At 44.2% G+C, this 17,413-nt stretch overlaps 1 protein-coding gene across 3 annotated transcripts in view; it reads right to left on the reverse strand.

Moving 5' to 3' along the window:
• Nucleotides 1–17,413, reverse strand: part of E2F8 (E2F transcription factor 8) — a 17,730-nt gene continuing 317 nt past the window's right edge. The window contains exons 1-13 of one of the 3 annotated variants that reach the window (XM_059138103.1): nt 16,749–17,342; nt 16,296–16,423; nt 13,833–14,111; nt 13,333–13,489; nt 11,077–11,391; nt 10,500–10,661; nt 8,543–8,680; nt 6,669–6,872; nt 6,277–6,364; nt 5,499–6,018; nt 1,635–1,767; nt 1,128–1,516; nt 1–810 (exon numbers count right to left, since the gene is read on the reverse strand). In XM_059138103.1, the coding sequence (XP_058994086.1) occupies nt 628–810; nt 1,128–1,516; nt 1,635–1,767; nt 5,499–6,018; nt 6,277–6,364; nt 6,669–6,872; nt 8,543–8,680; nt 10,500–10,661; nt 11,077–11,391; nt 13,333–13,489; nt 13,833–14,111; nt 16,296–16,310 (2,583 nt within the window). In that variant the 5' untranslated portion in view covers nt 16,311–16,423; nt 16,749–17,342 and the 3' untranslated portion in view covers nt 1–627. Of the gene's footprint in view, nt 811–1,127; nt 1,517–1,634; nt 1,768–5,498; nt 6,019–6,276; nt 6,365–6,668; nt 6,873–8,542; nt 8,681–10,499; nt 10,662–11,076; nt 11,392–13,332; nt 13,490–13,832; nt 14,112–16,295; nt 16,424–16,748; nt 17,343–17,413 lie in introns of those variants that run through there. The other 2 variants (XM_059138095.1, XM_059138113.1) reach the window with 2 other exon arrangements.

Raw genomic sequence — 17,413 nt, forward strand, 5'->3', positions numbered from 1 at the left:
ACATTTTAGAGAAGTTTTAATTTGAACAACTTATGATTAAAAATATGTTTATAAATAATTTTTCCATAGACTTGATTGAGGATTCTTGCAAACTTTACAAAAGGACACATGGCAACAAGAAACAGTTTAAAGGAATTACAAAAAATATAGCTATAGCCTCCCATTTAAAAATACAACATTATACATCACAGCGTTTTCATTGTGCAAAGGTGAGGAGAATGGTGCATTGCGCAGGTCACGTAGTCACTCAAAGGAAAGTAAACTTGAATAAGGTTACATTGCATAATAGTATAGGCACAACTGAGACGATGAATCCTTTCCTCTGGAAGTTAATACACCTTAGTTCAACATTTTGCTTTTAGTGCTCGCTTCGGCAGCACATATACTAAAAACATGTTGCTTTTATCCGGTCGGAATGACGGCTGAAATTAACTTAGTACAAATATGTGTGTGTGTGTGTGTGTGTGTGTATGTATATAAGTAGGAAAACAAGTGTCTGCTTTGAAATTAAGTAAACCCCCAACATATTTACAGTATTTTCAGAGAATATATTCTCCAAATAAGTCTGATCACATCTTCTCTATTGAACAACTCTTTAAGAAAATTAAATGGAGTCCAGTCTGTAAATTAGTGGACATCCTCCGTGGAGACTTCCAGTTTTCGCTGTGGGACAAACAGAGTTCCTACGGAGGTTTTATTAGCACCATCGAAATCCACACAGGATGGGCCGGTCGGCTTCCCTGGTCCACCTGGGGTCCGGAAGAAACTTTCGGCCACTGACTGTGACCCTTTGGGTGTGACGGGAACAGGCTGATCAGAAAGAGAGAATAGGAAAAAGATGTCAAGTCTGCACAGATAGGTACGGCCTACTAGCCTCGGAGGCCGGAACTGGAAGGGCAGGGCACAGAAAAGGAAGCTGGCATCTTCTGCAATTGGCCGGGAGGACTGTGGACTCCTTGGTACTTCTCCAGGGTTTGGAAGGCAGTTAGGCCTTCAGTTTCCCCCTCCTCCTCCTATCCTTTCCCTCTCCAGGGAAGAGAAGCAAACGCGAGTCTTCCATGATACTGATATTTGGGCCTTAATAACCCAAGGAGGGAAAAAAGCCCATTAAATGGAAATGCTCTCACCTGTTGTGTCCCCATCACAGCAACTGATTGTCCATTTGGTTGGTTCTGGCCTGGGACAGGAGAGTCGTACCTGGAGGCCCTTCCTTGCTGAGTGCCTGCATTATCTGATATGACACTAACAGCCTCTATTCTTGGAGACACGGGAACAGCTCCTGGGCTGGCAGACACCTGCACACTGGGGGAGAGGAGTCCCAGGTGCTGCAAGGTGAAGTTTACAATGGCTGAGCTTGGGTTCTGGACGGGAACGGGGTGGCTCGAAGTGAGAGCCGGGCTGTTCCCAACAGGGACGGCTGCCACAGAAGTTGGTGAGACCATTAGCTTCAGAGGTGTTACATGGAAAGAGGGAAAATTAACAGCAGTGAGTTCGGATGATGTCACTGGAATAACACCTGGAAAGAAAAGTGGGGGAAGATATCTTAAAAGCACAGGCATTTGTCCTGGAAGCTTACAAGGCTTACGTGAACTTGAGCCTGACCCACATTTGAATAGTGTTTTAGGTACACTCACCTGTGATTGGGGAGCTGTAGATCCTGTGGTTTGGGGACAGTGTACTTGAGTTTTCTTTACTGGATAGAATGGACTCTGCCCCCAGGGATGAGCACTGGGTGAGAGGGATTAGGTATCCCGATGGGAACAGGGTCTAGAAAACAAGGAAGGATTTATTTTACACACAAATGTGGAAGGACAATGGCTATGTGCCTGTGCTGTATCCCTCTGTGGTGGTTTATCAGTGCATCCAACAGTATGGGCTATGGGTGGGCCAGCCATAGGGCTAGCAGAAGACAATAGCCCTCTCTCCTCATCTAACACTTGTCCTGAATATCATAAGCTATTGGTTTCCTAGATGTGGTGGTCTTAGGAAGTGTCCTAAAGCCAGAAGTGAGCCTGCTTAAGGGTAGAATTTGCCCAACACACCCCCCTCACATGGACATCCCAAGTCCCCCCAGGAGAATTTTTGGTATGATGTGGTGCTGTCAGAACCATGTTTAATGCAGTTGGACACCATAAAGGCCCTGTCATATTATAGGATTGTTCTTAAATCATGTTAGGATGGTCATTTCCCAAAGTGTTCCGAGTGTTCTGAGGAACTCTGGTTCCATGGGATGCAAGTTGGCCCGAGTCATGGTGGAACAGGTCTTGGGAATGCTGAATCAAACAAAGGAAAATGCTGTCTTTATTAGAGAATTTCTCAGGGGCTTTGATGATGGCACGCATTGTAAATCTCCAGGGGGCATCCAGCATGTAGCATTTCCTGGGCGATTTGGCAGCTAAATTTTTGGTAGTATTGGTATTCAAGGGAAACATTTTAAGAAATGGTGAAAACCCCTTTAAGAAAGGGGTTGCCAGGGCGCCTGGGTGGCTCAGTGGGTTAAGCCACTGCCTTCGGCTCGGGTCATGATCTCAGGGTCCTGGAATCGAGTCCCGCATTGGGCTCTCTGCTCGGCAGGGAGCCTGCTTTCCTCTCTCTCTCTCTCTCTGCCTGCCTCTCCATCTACTTGTGATTTCTTTCTGTCAAATAAATAAATAAAATCTTTAAAAAAAAAAAAAATTAAAAAAAAAAAAAAAGAAAGGGGTTGCCAAATCACAGGCCAAAATGCGGCCTCCAGGCTAGCTGGGTGAATGAAATTGCATTGGAACCCAGCCATGCCCATTCATTTATGTTCTGTCTATAGCTGCTTGCTTCTATTCTGACAATGGCAGAGTTAATAGTCAGCACAGAGACCATACGGCCCACAAAGCCAAAAATACTTATTATCTGGTCCTTTCCAGAAAGTTTGCTGACCCTTCATTGAGAACTAAGTAATTATACAACTATGCATTTTTTTTCCCCCTAGTGCTTTAGCTTCCAGTGGTAATGTTCTTAACATACAAACTAAAGGTCAGGGCACCAGAGTTCAAAAACTGGAGATCAGAAAGAGAACTGATTGATTCATATCGTGGACCCAATGCCATGGAGCAAATGCTTCAAGCAGTAAAGTTCTATTTGCAACAGAAATGGCCAGCGTTGGGTGGGTGAATCGCTCACCAAGCCTGCTTGGTCTCTGCGTTTCACCAGAGAGCCTGCACGGGTGGCTGAGCTGCCTGAAAAGTCCGTTTCCGCCTTACCACGAGCAGGCCTGGCAAAAGCTAAAAGCAGCTCTTGTAACCTGGGGGCCCTCCTTTTATCTTCCTCCAGATCTTTCTTCTCACCATTGTCCAAACAACAGTCTAAGCTTTGATTTAGCTGTTAGTAGGTCCCATCTTTTCCTTGGGAAACAGTGAATTCAGAATCCTCAATGCTCACACTGTTCCATGACACGGTTATTTCTTTCTTTATTTCGTTTCTTAAAGGTTTGGTGCTGCTTCCCTAGCTTTGCTGTTGGGTTCCTTGAAAGCTACAGGAACAGAAACTTAATGGGTGGATTTAGGCATTTTACAAAGAGCTGCTCTTTGCTAACCATTAATCATACTCTCTCATGGTACAAGTTACTCTGGTTGCTGGTTTAATTGTTTCAAATCTTCGGCAAAACCTATAGTACCCTGATAATAATTATTTTTCCATTTCCTACAAACTACATTCTTCACAAAATCTTTTAACCTAAAATGCCGATTCCTTTCTGTTTTTGTTTTTTGTTTTAATCATAAGTACTAATTAGCCGGATGAATGAATTTGGTATGTTTCCGCTTGCATGTTTCTCATCTAGTCCTACATTAGGACTTATCCCATCCTTCCTGTTCCGTCAGCCTGTTTCATTTTTACTGCTTATGTAAAGCAGTAAAAAAGCACTAAAAAAGCAGTAAAAAAGCACTACCTTATGTATCTGTGTTCATTTGTGTACACATTGTATACCGCCTTCTCTCATTTATGTACTACCCGGGGGAAGTGTACACATTGTGGACTGCCTTCTCTCATTTGTCTATTACCCGTGGGAAGTGTAGGTTCTCAGTAATGTTTGATGAATGAATTGGCACATGAATCTCTCTTCTTCTCTGTTCAGCTCAGTCCATACTAAAGAGAAGTGGTCCAAACGAAGTCATAGAGACGAGAAAAGAAGCAGAGGGACATGGAAAAATCTATCTCCTGAAAATCCTAATCCTAAATCACGATGTAAGCAACAGGAGACCATTATTAAATCATATCCATTGGCCCAAAGAGATTATGGACCTCCCAGAAAATAGAATCAAGCCAAAGACTGGTGATTTCCCCCTTAGCATGTATATTAAATGCAAAATGATGCTATGCTAAGATAACGTTTTGAATGTTTTGAAAGATGTTTTGAATGGTTACCAGGAGGCCATCCTCCGGGAAGATTTTATAAACTCTAAAGCCACTTTAATAACAACAGTTACAGATAATACACTTCAGCTTATACGGTGCCTTAAAGGGATCACAAGCCCCTTTTTGTATATTATCATGTAATAAATGCACTTAACCTCACAAAAACTGTAATGGGGCCCTGGGGCAAGAATTCAAAAGCAACAGTCATCAAGGGCAGGTGCTGGGTTTGAGCGGATCCAGAGCACAGAGCTTTATACCCAGGAGATGATCAAGAAGAACTGGGGGAATAAATTCTTGATAGATGTGGAAAAACAAGTGCAGAGAAGTAAAATAGCTTGTTAATAGCAGGGACAAAATGGGAGACTAACTTCAGCCTCCATGGTTAGTGGTGTTTGTTTGGTGATAATGTCCTCCATATATAATTGTCCTGATGGAGAAAAATGAGATAATGTATATAAAACTGCCTAATACTTCTGGTATGCAACTGATAAATGTTAATTTCTTCCTGAACTTAACTCCACCTAGGAAGAAAAATGATCTGGAACATCACAATCCCTACAAGCCAATGCAGCCAATATACCAATAATCTGCCAGGATAAGCCTGACCTTTCTATTATACAAAACAGAAATCTAGGGTTAAATTTTAGGGGGAAAGTAAAAACAGAGGGAACAATTTCTCATCCAGGCGACTGATGCCAGGTACACGACATCAAGCGAACATTAGGTAGTGACTCAGAGAGCAGGAGTTACAAGAACCCTATGCATCCATCCATTCATTTGGGGTTACGTCTGTTTGTAAATTACTTAAGACTTTCATGACAGGTGTCTGCATTCCCGTATGTGACAGAGAAATGGACTTAAGGACAACCACCCGTGGTGCTTTAAAAAGAGAGCAAATAATCCCTTCCTCCAAAGGTTAAAAATGTCCCTGCCGTCATCCCAGTCAGGGGATTAGCTGTCTGGGGCTTTGTTTGGATTATGGGATGCTAAGGAACGGTTTCTTGTCTTCTGAGAAACTGCCCTTTGCTCTGGTAAATTTCACGAGCTGCTGCATTATCCTCTGATCAACTGTGGACTTCCCAAAGCTTCATACAGGTCAAGGCTGTACTTACTGCGGAGACATTTTCAAGTCCTTTTAGGTCCTCTTTAAATTTCTTTTTGGAACCACTGTCCTCGAGCAGGCTTGCCCTCTTGGAGCCTCTTTCTCCAGCAGGCTCCTTGTCTCGGTTCTTGGCACCTGATCTCTCCGGCACCGGCAGCAAGCTTCCAGGCCTCGTGGAGGCCTCGGACTTGGTGGCGTCACTGGATGCCTTCTCAGTGGTGGCATCTGCGGCGTCTTTTGATTTTGTGGCTTTACAAGATGGGGTGGGGCTCAGGCCTTGGGGTGGTGTCACAGTCTGGGCGTGGGCAGGCTGCAGGTAGATGGCATAGGATGGGCCCGAAGGGGCCTGAGGTAGGATCACTGGCACCGCCGGCGACAGCGGGCTGGGGAGGAGGGGGACCACCCCCAGGGGCTGGATGAGGGATGGTGCCGTCAGGTCCAGCTCAGCACTTGCTGGGGTGTCCAGGGGGGCCACGGGTTTGCACTGCCCGGATCTTGCCAGCTGTACCTTCACTTTCTTTCTGGGTTCACTAAGGGACAAGATTTCAAGGCATGAGACAATGGAAACACATTTTCTCTAAAATGTTCTATCGCTTTAGACTGGCCCACATTGAAACCGTGCGCTTATGAAACCAGCAGATAGTGTCTGTAATGACTGCCTAAGAGTCATGGAAAAGATTATCTTCCCGGTTTCCAAGGCTGGCGCGTATCCGTACATAAAATAAGTAATCCTAATGATGCAATGTAGAAATAATTCATCCTGCCACTAAAAAGTATTACTAACCTACCTTGACTGCTCTTCTAACTGCATTTTGCAAATAGCCGCGAGCTGAGCCATTTTACTTGGGAAGGGCGCCAGGTCCCGAGAACTCTCAGCTGGTGAAACAGAAAGGGGGTTGGGGGGGGGACACTGGTCAAGGAAAAACAATGAATGCTCACACAGATGAAACATGACTGAAGCCAAAGGAACAGAGCACACGCACCTCCCCCACAAATCACATAGCAATGCAACAATAAAACCCACCAATTACTTTTTACCCTTTCATTCAGACATGGGTTAGGCTTCAAGTGGGTCCGGGTCTAAGGGTATTGAAACGGTTCTCTAACAAGTACCGTAGGGATCAAGTCAGCTGAAGAAGCGATAAAAAGGAATTCTTCTGAGCAGCGCCTGAAAATATACCTTTGTTGGTCTTGATGGGGCTGCTGGGAGCAGAATTTATCTTCCTCCGGTCACTTTCTATGCTCTTTACCAGTTTGATAAGAGATGGGTGTCGAGTGAAGTTCGGTTTCCCACGTGTGGAGAAGAGGTTTTTAGCACAGTTGTCTTTCGAAGGACGCTTTGCTTCCAGATCGGAGCAGGGGAGAGGAAATACGGGGCCACGGCCTGAAAGAGAGAAGGCAGGGGGTCAAAACCCAGCCGGCTTGGGTTCCTTGTGGGTGCTGAAGCCCAAGTGTAGTTGAGATCGATTTTAGGAATGTAAGTGTCAACAGTAACAGAGCACTGGGCCTGGGCCAGATGCTATCTGAAAGTCTTTGGGCACAAAACCCTGTTAATCTAATTTTAACCGAATTCTGAGGTAAGATTTCACACGTTAACATCGCTGAAATCCCTTGCGTCTTATAGCCAACCAGTGATGTGCTAGTGTAAGCACTATGGTTTCTCTTTCTTACAGATACACACTCCAAACTGGGCATCTTCTAATCTGTGGAGTCCTAACCCGATAAAATATGGCAACCCTCACGGTGATGGATGGACTATTTGGGCCCCTCAAGTTCACAGGCTGAAATCCCAACCCTCCATGGGATGCTGTTAGGAGGTGGGGCCTTTGGGAGGTGCTTGGGTCAGGAGGGTGGAGCCCTCTTGAATAGGATTAGAGCTCTTATGAAAGAGGCCCCACAGTGCTCTCTAGTCCCTTCTACCTTTGTGAGGTTATGACAAAAAGCAGTCTAGAAAGCAGGCTCTGGCAAGACAATGAATTTGTTGGTGCCATGATCTCGGACTTGCCAAACTCCAGAACTTGAGAAATAAACTTCTGTTGTTTATAAGCCCCCATCGTCTATGGCATTTGATTATAGCAGCCTAAATGGAGTAAGACATTCTCAACAACTTCTTAGGAAATGCATCCCCATCTCAGAGATATTAACACACTGTGACCTTGGTCTCTCAGGTGAACATGGACCTGGGATATGAACCCATCAGTCTGGCCCCTGAACCGACACTCTGAATCCCTGCACCAAGGGACCTCTCTCTGAGGAGATTACAGTAGACTCTTGAACGGCAATGACTACGTGGATTTTTTATAGTGAGGTATTATAAATGTGTTTTCTTTTCCTTATGATTTTCTTAGTAACATTTTCTGTTTTCTACCTTACTTCATTGTAAGAATATGGTACATGATACATATAACATACAAAGTATTTGCTAAGCGACTTTATGTTATTGCTAAGTCTTCTGGTCAGTGATAGGTTATTAGTAGTTACGTTTGGGGGGAGTCAAAGTCATATGCATATTTTGACGGAGCTCCTAAACGCTGTTCTGTTCAAGAGTCAATGCATATTCAGAATTGTGGTAACACTGCAAAGGTACCACTACTCTTCCCATTTTGCAGGCGAGGGAACAGCCTTGGAGATACAACTTGCTCAAGGCCACAGAACTAATAAGTGGCTAAGCTCCCCTCTGCCTCCATGGCCTGTGTTCTTGTCACTTTAAACATTTCGGCGTGGGATCCTTGGTGGAATGTAAAATGTCAGAGCCCCGGAGTCAAGATGGAGACTAGAATATTAATACTGGAATGAATTCATTTCATATTCTCAGTGTGTGCAGGCTCTTTTAGACACACAGATTCTGCCTCTTGGCAGGTGGTGTTTTACACTGCAGGTTGCTGATGGAGCCCATAGCCAAACTTTCCCTAGTGGCACCATCTTTGTCTTTCCAACAACTTATATACGTTCTTTCCATGTGGGAAGGTAGGCAGGGAGGGGAAGAGAGAATATCTCCCAATGTGCCTTAATTCAGAACAACGAAGCAAGGAGTAAAGGGAAGCAAATACGTACCACTGGGACTCGGACTGATTTCTGGGCCTGTCCATTTAAAAGCTGGTTTTCGGCCTCTTTCTTCTGTAACATGAACTTTCTTGATAAGATTCAGGCTACTGAGAACATTAGCTATATCATACAACCTCCTAATTTTTGCTGGAAAATAAAAGGTATATATACCACTTAATGGAATAATGAAAGATCAAAGGACTTTGCTTCATAAGGACTTCATGTATATTCAGAGAGCTATCCTAGCCATCAACGACAGACAGAGGAAAATGTGACTCTTTTAAGTTATTCTGGTGCTACTGCTTTAATTCAAACAAAAAATAGTTTTAAATATGGAAAAGACTTCAGCTGCTGTAGGTACTGAATTTTGAAATGACAACAGTTGCAAAAAACCTTCATGAGATCCTTCTATTGGGAGCTACGTTACAAATTTTTTAATAAAAATTTTCCATTGCTGGGCATCTTCTAATGAGGATTCAGAAGAGTTTTATGAATAGATAAAGCACCGATGATAAATGTACTGTTTTTATGCTTGTGACAGTTTATAACAATGAGATTTATTTAGCATCATAAGCATGGGAGATTCTATACCCATAAAATTTGTAAATTTTTATACTGTCTTTATATTATATGCAAAGCAGAGATTTGTGAAATCTACAAATCTTACATAATGCATCTTAAAAAGTTTTGTTATGAGAATTCTGTCTCTACTTCTGGCTTGATAGTACAAAATCACAAATTGGGCTCCTTCTTCAGGCCAGAAGGTTCTGAATTCCCTGGCGATTTGGCAAATGACACATTTGCAGTTCCCAGAATGGTTTCTGATGCCGTGACTAACCAGTGAAATGGAGAGCTGAAAGCAGCCTGGTGAGTCAGAAAAAGCAGGCGGCCCATCAGTAATACGGGGACTGTTTTCTGAAATTGCACATCTCCCAAGCCAATTGCTGGTATTATTGCCTTTACCCTTGATTTAATTTTGTCTTTATAGAGACACTATCAAGCTGGGAATGTCTGACTATAATCTCGCGGGACTAGTGCAGCTTTACAGGGATGGGAAAGGAGTCTGAGCTCTTGGGCACTCCTCACTATGCGCCCCGTTTAGGCTAGCCTCATGTCCTGCCTGGATGTGGTCCCAGGAAAGGTGGGCACGCAACAGGCTCTTCCCATCTGCTGAGCCTTTTTTAAAAGAAAGGTCTTCTCTCTTTTTTTTTTCTTTTAAGATTTTATTTATTTGACAGACAGTTCACAAATAGGCAGAGAGGCAGGCAGAGAAAGGGGAAGGGAAGCAGGCTCTCTGCTCAGCAGGGAGAGGCTCGATCCCAGGACCCTGGGGTCATGACCTGAGCCAAAGGCAGAGGCCTTCTTCCACTGAGCCACCCAGGCGCCCTCTGCTGAGCCCCACTTTCCACATGCTTCTCTTCCTAGAGGCTCCTGCAAAGCCTGTCCCTGCCGGGTGGGCAGAGCTCAGCGTCAGAAACCTGTCCAAGCCTTTTTCCTGCTCTGAGCAGATCTAACTAAAACCATTCTTTCAAAATGGCAAACCAAGGGCGCTGCAGATAGGTCACTTCTAGGGAACGATTTTAGGAGAGTTATTTACACGCTTACATCCGAGAGCAGAGACCTGGGTCTGGACCCACTTTACATTTTACTGGCTCATTTAGACTTTGGGCAACACAGAGTCCGCATGTGCAAAGTGGGGACAAAGTTACAGCACCCAAGGAGTTAACTTTTAAGGAACTGTTTATAAGCTAGAGTGCCAGACATATAAAGAGTACTTATATACATATCTTTGAAGCCTACAAGTTAGCGAAAGACAGTATAATCATGGTTTCTGGGATGAAGTGAAGGCACAAAAGTGTAATTAGAGATGATGTCAGTATAGCAAATGTATTTGGCAGTCGGTTCATAGGTAAGATTTTATGGTTTACGAAGTGGCCCAAAAGTCCACGGCGCTCATGACACTTACTTTTAAACTTGCTTCTATCCAGGTCCTCCACGTGGTCTTCCCCAATTAAAATCTTCGCAGCAATTTCTAGGCTGACTATCTGAGGCGTTGACACCAAAAACAGCATCACAAATTTCTGGCTCATCACTCTTAAAGACTTGTCTTTGCGGCTGTTTACAGAAGCTTTGGAGAAGGAGGAGGAGGATTAGAGAATTAAAATTCATGAAGGGACAAGTAATTTCTCAAGTAACAAGGCTAAAAATACCACAACCTGATCAGACAGTTGACAACTGCTGCATTTTAACATCTTATGAATTGGGGAACATCGGAGTGGGGGAGACGAACCATGAGAGACTGTGGACTCTGAGAAACAAACTGAGGGTTTTGGAGGGGGTGAGGGGATGGGTGAGCCTGGTGGTGGGCACGAATTGCATGGAGCACTGGGTGTGGTGCATAAACAATGGATCTTGGAACACTGAAAAAAAAAAAATGCAGCCATAGCCACCACAGCAGTGTTAGAACAGTATTCTAGAAGAAACGTTTGCCTCTAGGCCTTTGAGAAGTGCAGTGCGGCCCGGCGTCTCCAACCATCCCTTACCTGCCCGAAACTCCACTCCAGGGAGTTCGACGAAACACATGTCTGGGTGTCCGTTCTGGCCCGCGTTTGATTTGATGATATGATCCTCTATACTGTAAGTCTTACTAAAATCGAACTCTTGTTCATATTCTTTCTTTTTCATCATCATGATCTGCTCAGCATACTTGTTCTCCTCCCCGACACTTTTCAGAGTCCCAAGGGTTTTGTTGAGATTATGTCGCCCGTGCCAAGTGTACCTGTTTTTGGCCAGGCGGCTCACCATGTGTAAACTCTCTAGGACATTCACAATATCGTAAATGCGTCGCCGCTCGACATCTGCAAAGAATGGGCAATTATACGTACTAGGATCAGACTTTGTTTTTTTTTTTTCTTTTTTTAAATTTATTTATTTGACAGACAGAAATCACAAGTAGGCAGAGAAGCAGGCAGAGAGAGAGGGGGAGGCAGGCTCCCTGCCGAGCAGAGAGCCCGATGCGGGGCTTGATCTCAGGACCCTGAGATCATGACCTGAGCCGAAGGCAGAGGCTTTAACCCACTGAGCCACCCAGGCGCCCCTAGGATCAGACTTTGTAATGTGGATAGAACAAAATAACTTTTTCTCCCATTGTCTGTTGATCAGTGGGTCTGGATGAGGGAATTTAATTACACTTGACAAAGACTGTGAGGACGAGGAAGACATGTTTCTGATCTCACAGGGTACCAAGAATATGACTTAGAGAGGAAGCATTCATTGAGGGCCCACTATGGGCCATGCAGCCAGAGGAAATGTCTATGGTCAACTGGTGAGGCCGGTATTATTATTCAGTTTCCGGAGGAGGAAACAGTAACTCAGGCTGGCTAAGTAGCTCACCCCAAGATATAGAGCCAGTAAGTGACAAAAATAAATCTTTAAGATCGAAATTCCACACATTACCTGTTTTTTTAATATTATTTGTCAAAGCATGTGAATGTGCACACGTGCGCACGCGTGCGCGCGCGCACACACACACACACACACAGAGCTGTCATATGATAGGCACAAAGCACCGAGATTTCTTGCTGTTCCTGGAAACAGCCAGATATGCCCTTGTCTGAAGGCCTTTGGAATGAGCTATTCCTTCTGCCTGGAACTGCCATTCCTGAAGCCCTCCCCACTCCAGGCCCCTCCCCGTTCTTTCAAGTTCTTGCTTAGATGTCGTCTTCTCAAGGAGGTCTGACCTGACCACTTCACTTAATGTTGCAAAGCACTCTCCCAGCACTCCTGGTTCCCCTTTGCCCTGTTCTACCTTTTATTTTTCCCACAGCATGTATTACCTTCCAACAGGCATCATTCTTACTTGCTTACTATGTGCCTTGTATAATACCTGTCATCGTCTCTCCTTATTGTCTGTCCCTTGCATACTTATCTATTAGGCCCCACTGGGAAGTAGGTTCCACAGGAGGGAAGACTTTATTCCTGCCATTCATGGATGGCATCCCAAGCTTTAACAACCGTTGCCTGGCTCACAGTAGGGGGTCAACAGCTACCCGCTAGATTAAAGGTACAGCCTACGTAGCTCTAATTAAGGATATGCGAATAGATGAATCTGAAAGGCATATTCTTAAAATGGGAAATCAAGTTGATATTTATAAACATGTATCTGAAGAATAAAATTCCTTTGAGGAAGTGATGGTGCTACGTTAAAATATCCTGCATCCTCTCTTCAGGTTCAGATTGTGATATTTTCATGACTCCAGAGATATCCCCAGTTGGCCACAGACCCCTTTGTAGCTGTCACTAGATTCAAGTATCTGAAGAAAGGAGTCAAGGAGCAGGAGAAACACAGTTAACTTTTGCCAGACACGAACACATAACTGAGTGGCAGGGCGCGCTAAAGCCCAGCTTCTGTTCACAGAAGCGCGTGCCCATCTGAAACCATGAAAATCCCATTCCTCAGCCCAGCTCTTTGAGGAGAGAACAGACACAGAGGTTCAAAGTTGTAGCTGTTTATGAAACAACTCCTAAAACAATGTTGCCTTCCTTTACAGCTTCTGAGCTTTTGAAATGCAATCAGAAGCAAATCTCCATTGTCATTTTGTCCTTCTGTTTGAAGACTAGCTGAAATTGGAAACTCTCTGCGTTCCTTCTTAAATTAATAGGGCTTTGGGGATTTATCATCTCCACATGGCACGACTGTGTCATTACACACACTGGCTAGATGAGCGTGGGTCCGAGGGAGCAAGTCCACGGAGTCACTTTATTTACTAACCCTCTCCCTGAACCCTCTGTGTACTTACTCAGTTCCTCGGCAACTTCGTCAAGACAGATGTCGTTATTCACAGCGGGGTTGGGATAGTTAGGATAGCGTGCTAAGAACTTATGACACAGCAATCCTAAACTTTTCTCTTTTCGACTCGGCTGGGATTTCTCATATTCATCTCCGGATAAGTGTTCCTGCAAAAGAAGAGGTAAATAACGTCAGAGCCGGAAATCAAGTTGACAGGTTTATTAGGGTCCTCTGCACTCGAGGGCTAACATGCTTAACTTTGACAGCGGCAGAATTGGGGGGAAACAGGTGGGAACCAGTATGAAACTGCTTGGCAGATCTAAAAAGGAAGATTAAACTGAAAATAAGTCAAAGGCTTCAGAATTCCTGGTGTTATATATTTGATGGAGTCCAACCTTTCCCATGCTTGGAAGCAGGCGAATAACAATCTGTAGGTGGCAATGCTTTCTCTCTCTCACATACACACACACACACGCCCACCAGTGTCCACCCAGTCTTCTGCAAACCTACATGTAAACAATCTTTGGTCTCAGGTAATCCATTCCTGCTGTCAAACAACCCCCTCTTCTGATCTCTGTTTCGGATCTCGGGGCTCACGGCACTGATGAGCATTTTCAGGTTTGCTGTTGGTGTCCACGGTTCTCCCTGGGAGATTTCCTTGGGCTTGGTGGGTGTGGTCAAAGGGCCAAAGTCAGGCTGGATCTCTGTCAACACTGTATTTGCTGCCGTGGATTCCTTCAGAGGTGTTTTCATGAGTCCTCTTTTATGTGGCTCAAAAAAGAGATTTTCCTGGTTTAAAACAAGTAAACAATGAAACCCACTATAAAACAGGACTTATCAGACAGCTTTAGACTTCAGAAATTGTACAATAAATAGAATATTGCTAAGGAAAACATGCCTAATGAGGTTGGAGAGTCGATTAAATTAGTAACTGTCTTCTAATGATCACGTGACACTTACTATCTTTTTACTAGCTAAATTCCATTTAAATCTTGCAGTAAAGCACAGACTTACATTTTTATTTTTATGTTCCAAGAATTAAAAAAAAAAAACAAAGACTTTGAAGACCTAATTTTAAAACATTTTTGACATAATTTTTTTTTTAAAGATTTTATTTATTTATTTGACAGACAGAGATCTACAAGGAGGCAGAGAGGCAGAGAGGCAGAGACGAGGAAGCAGGCTCCCTGCTGAGCAGAGAGCCTACTGCGGGGCTCCATCCCAGGACCCTGGGATCATGACCCAAGCTGAAGACAGAGACTTTAACCCACTGAGCCACCCAGGCACCCCTTGACATAATTTTTGATGTAAAGAAGTGTTGGAGGCAGTATAGAGAGTTTTCATATACCTTTCACTCATCTTCTCCTAACGGGACTGATGACTTAAGTGATCCAAAACTCCTAGAAATGACTTTTACACATGACACTGCAGTAAGTAAAAGCCTATATGGCAGAAACCACGTCCCATTCCTCTGTGTGTGTCCACCTGGCCCAATGGCAGCATGCACTGAATGCTCAGTAAAACACCATTGATGTAGAAGTCAGAAAGCCAAGAAGATAAGGGTGAGAGCTAGCCTACGGTCATACTTAGAGGCAAAACGTAGTAGGAAGCAAAATCCAGAGTGCCTAAGAGCAAAGGAAAGTCTGCTCTTTCAATATTTACCTCTGCTGCTTTACTATTTTTTCTAAGATTTTATGTATTTGAGAGAGAGAGGGAGAGAGCACAAGCAGGGTGAAGAGCTGAGGGAGAGGGAGAGGCAGGCTTCCCGCTGAGCAGGGAGCCCAATACAGGGCTCTATCCCAGGACCCCTAAATGATGACCTGAGCCGGAGGCAGATGCCTAATTGACTGAGCCACCCAGGCGCCCCTACCCCTTTCACTTTATAGAAGGAAAAATGGGGCCCAGAAAAAGAAAATTAGTTATTCAAAGTCATAAAGCTAGTTCCTGGCAGAGGCAGGACTGCCACTGAGACATGAGGGTAAGTTAATAGCAGCACAAATATGAATGGATACTATGTTTGCTCTACTTCTAGCCACTGGGGGACTTCACACATTCTTACCACCTATAGCTATTTTAGAGAAGATCTTGGAATGGCCATAAAGTGAAAGAACACAGAGACTTACTAATTCCTCGGTGACTTTGATTAATGGGACTGTTTAACATGTCTTTGACTCCTTGGGATTTATTATTTGTAATTTTTACCAAATCTTGTAGTCCTCCTCTGCAGAAGATGAGACCCCGGCTGAGAGAGGTTGCACAGGACTTGACCCCAAACATCCTCAGTCCAACTATGGTGTTCTTACATGGAAATCAGTATGATGGATACAAGGGGGACCCTCTTAAGTATATGCCACGGTGGCTACCCAAGATTGCCATCTCTCTAAAGGCTGCTGTCCTTTGCCTCAGATTATCAGAAAAGATAGCAGTTCTCTTACTTGACTGATATCGAAACCTTTGAGGAACTTTGCATTTTTCATTTTTTAACCAACTACTGTTGGACATCAGTCAAGACACCCCTACTGACAATTCTTTGGTTATTTTACAAAATGTCTAGCTCACAAATCCAGTGTTGTGGCCCCCAAGTTTAAGAAGCTCCCGATTTGGTAGAAAATCATCTTAAATTCAAATCATGTCAAATACCTTCTCAGAATTCTAATCCTTCAAGAATTCTTAGAAATATCATAAAGGAGCTAACAAATTTTATTATTCTCAAATTTTATTATTACCTTTCTCTCTGCTTATCTCTTTGAGACTTCCATTTGAAATCAAAGCATCAAAAACTTTAGATTACTTTACCTCTGGCCAAACTCTTCACCTCTTTAAAAATTAAATTTGCCTTCCTTCTAGGTTTTTACAGAAGCTAACTAAAATGGGAGGTGGCATTAATAAGATATTGGATATGGAAAATTATGGGGTTAAATCAGGATATTGCATTTAAAACTGAGAGGATGAATACTAAAGTTAAAAAGGTACCTTTTCATTCTCCATTCTGTAAATTTTTCATACATTTAGAGTTTCTTTAAAAATGAAAAATCTGGAGTTTCTCCCAACACCCTGATGGTTTAAGTAGTCCAATCAATTCTATTAAAAAGTTTATTTTCCTTAAAAAGAAAAGGAAATAGAAAAAGTTAAAAAAAAATAAAACCAGGAGATTCGTTGAATATTCCCTCATGGACACCACAGGCCACTTAAACAAAGACTAACGAAAAATGACAAATTACATTTACATTTTATTCTCGACCAGAGATAGCCCTACTGGACAGAGAACTTCATCAAATGCCAATAAATTCCTTCAGCAAACCGATCTGCTGTCAGGAGACTTAAACAAACCACAGAACTTCCAGTGACAGTCCGCTCCCACCTTGAGAGAAGGCGCGCCATTCTCCGGACCCCACCAAAAGGACCGTCGTAAGCACAAGCACCCACCTGTTCACAGGTCAGGGCTCGGGACTCAGCGCCCCAGCCCTGGTTCCGGCAGAGCAGACACGACCCCAAGCATCTCGACAAAAGTCTGCATCTAGATGCCTGTATTTTTCCCCTGATACACACGTGCACGGGGTCAGCAGGAAAGTCTCGGGAAATAGCTTGATAGGAAACTCCCAAATTCAGTCCTTAAGCTCCAAAAGTACTCTGGGTATTTAAAGAGCGCCTTATGATTAAGACTTTTTCTTCTTTTAAGGCATTCTTATAGATGCAGAGCTCTGTGTACTCTGAGTTCGTGTGGCCAGTTCACGCCACGATGTTGGATCTTACCGAAGAGTCTGCATTTGTTCAGTATAGCAACCAGGTAGCGTACCCCTGCCGCCACCCGCTCCGCGCCCGGCGCACTTCCCCCTCCGCCCGGCTTACTACCCCTCCCCCAGGGCCCTGTCCGCGCGCCACCAGCCCCGCGGTTCCCGGACAGCATCTCCGCGGTTCCCAGGGCAACGATTCCTAACCAATCAGGGAGCTGGGTGCGGGCCTGCGATTGGTTGGCGGCTCCAGGGGCGGGTCCGGACCTTCCGCCTTCGATTTAAAAATTTGGCGCGGAAAGTCGGACCGTGGCCGGCACCGCCCCTTAGCTGCGCGGGGCTTGAGCGCGGGCAAACCCG

The sequence above is a fragment of the Mustela lutreola genome, chromosome 1, assembly GCF_030435805.1.
Source record: "Mustela lutreola isolate mMusLut2 chromosome 1, mMusLut2.pri, whole genome shotgun sequence".
In the NCBI taxonomy this organism is placed as follows: Eukaryota; Metazoa; Chordata; class Mammalia; order Carnivora; family Mustelidae; genus Mustela; species Mustela lutreola.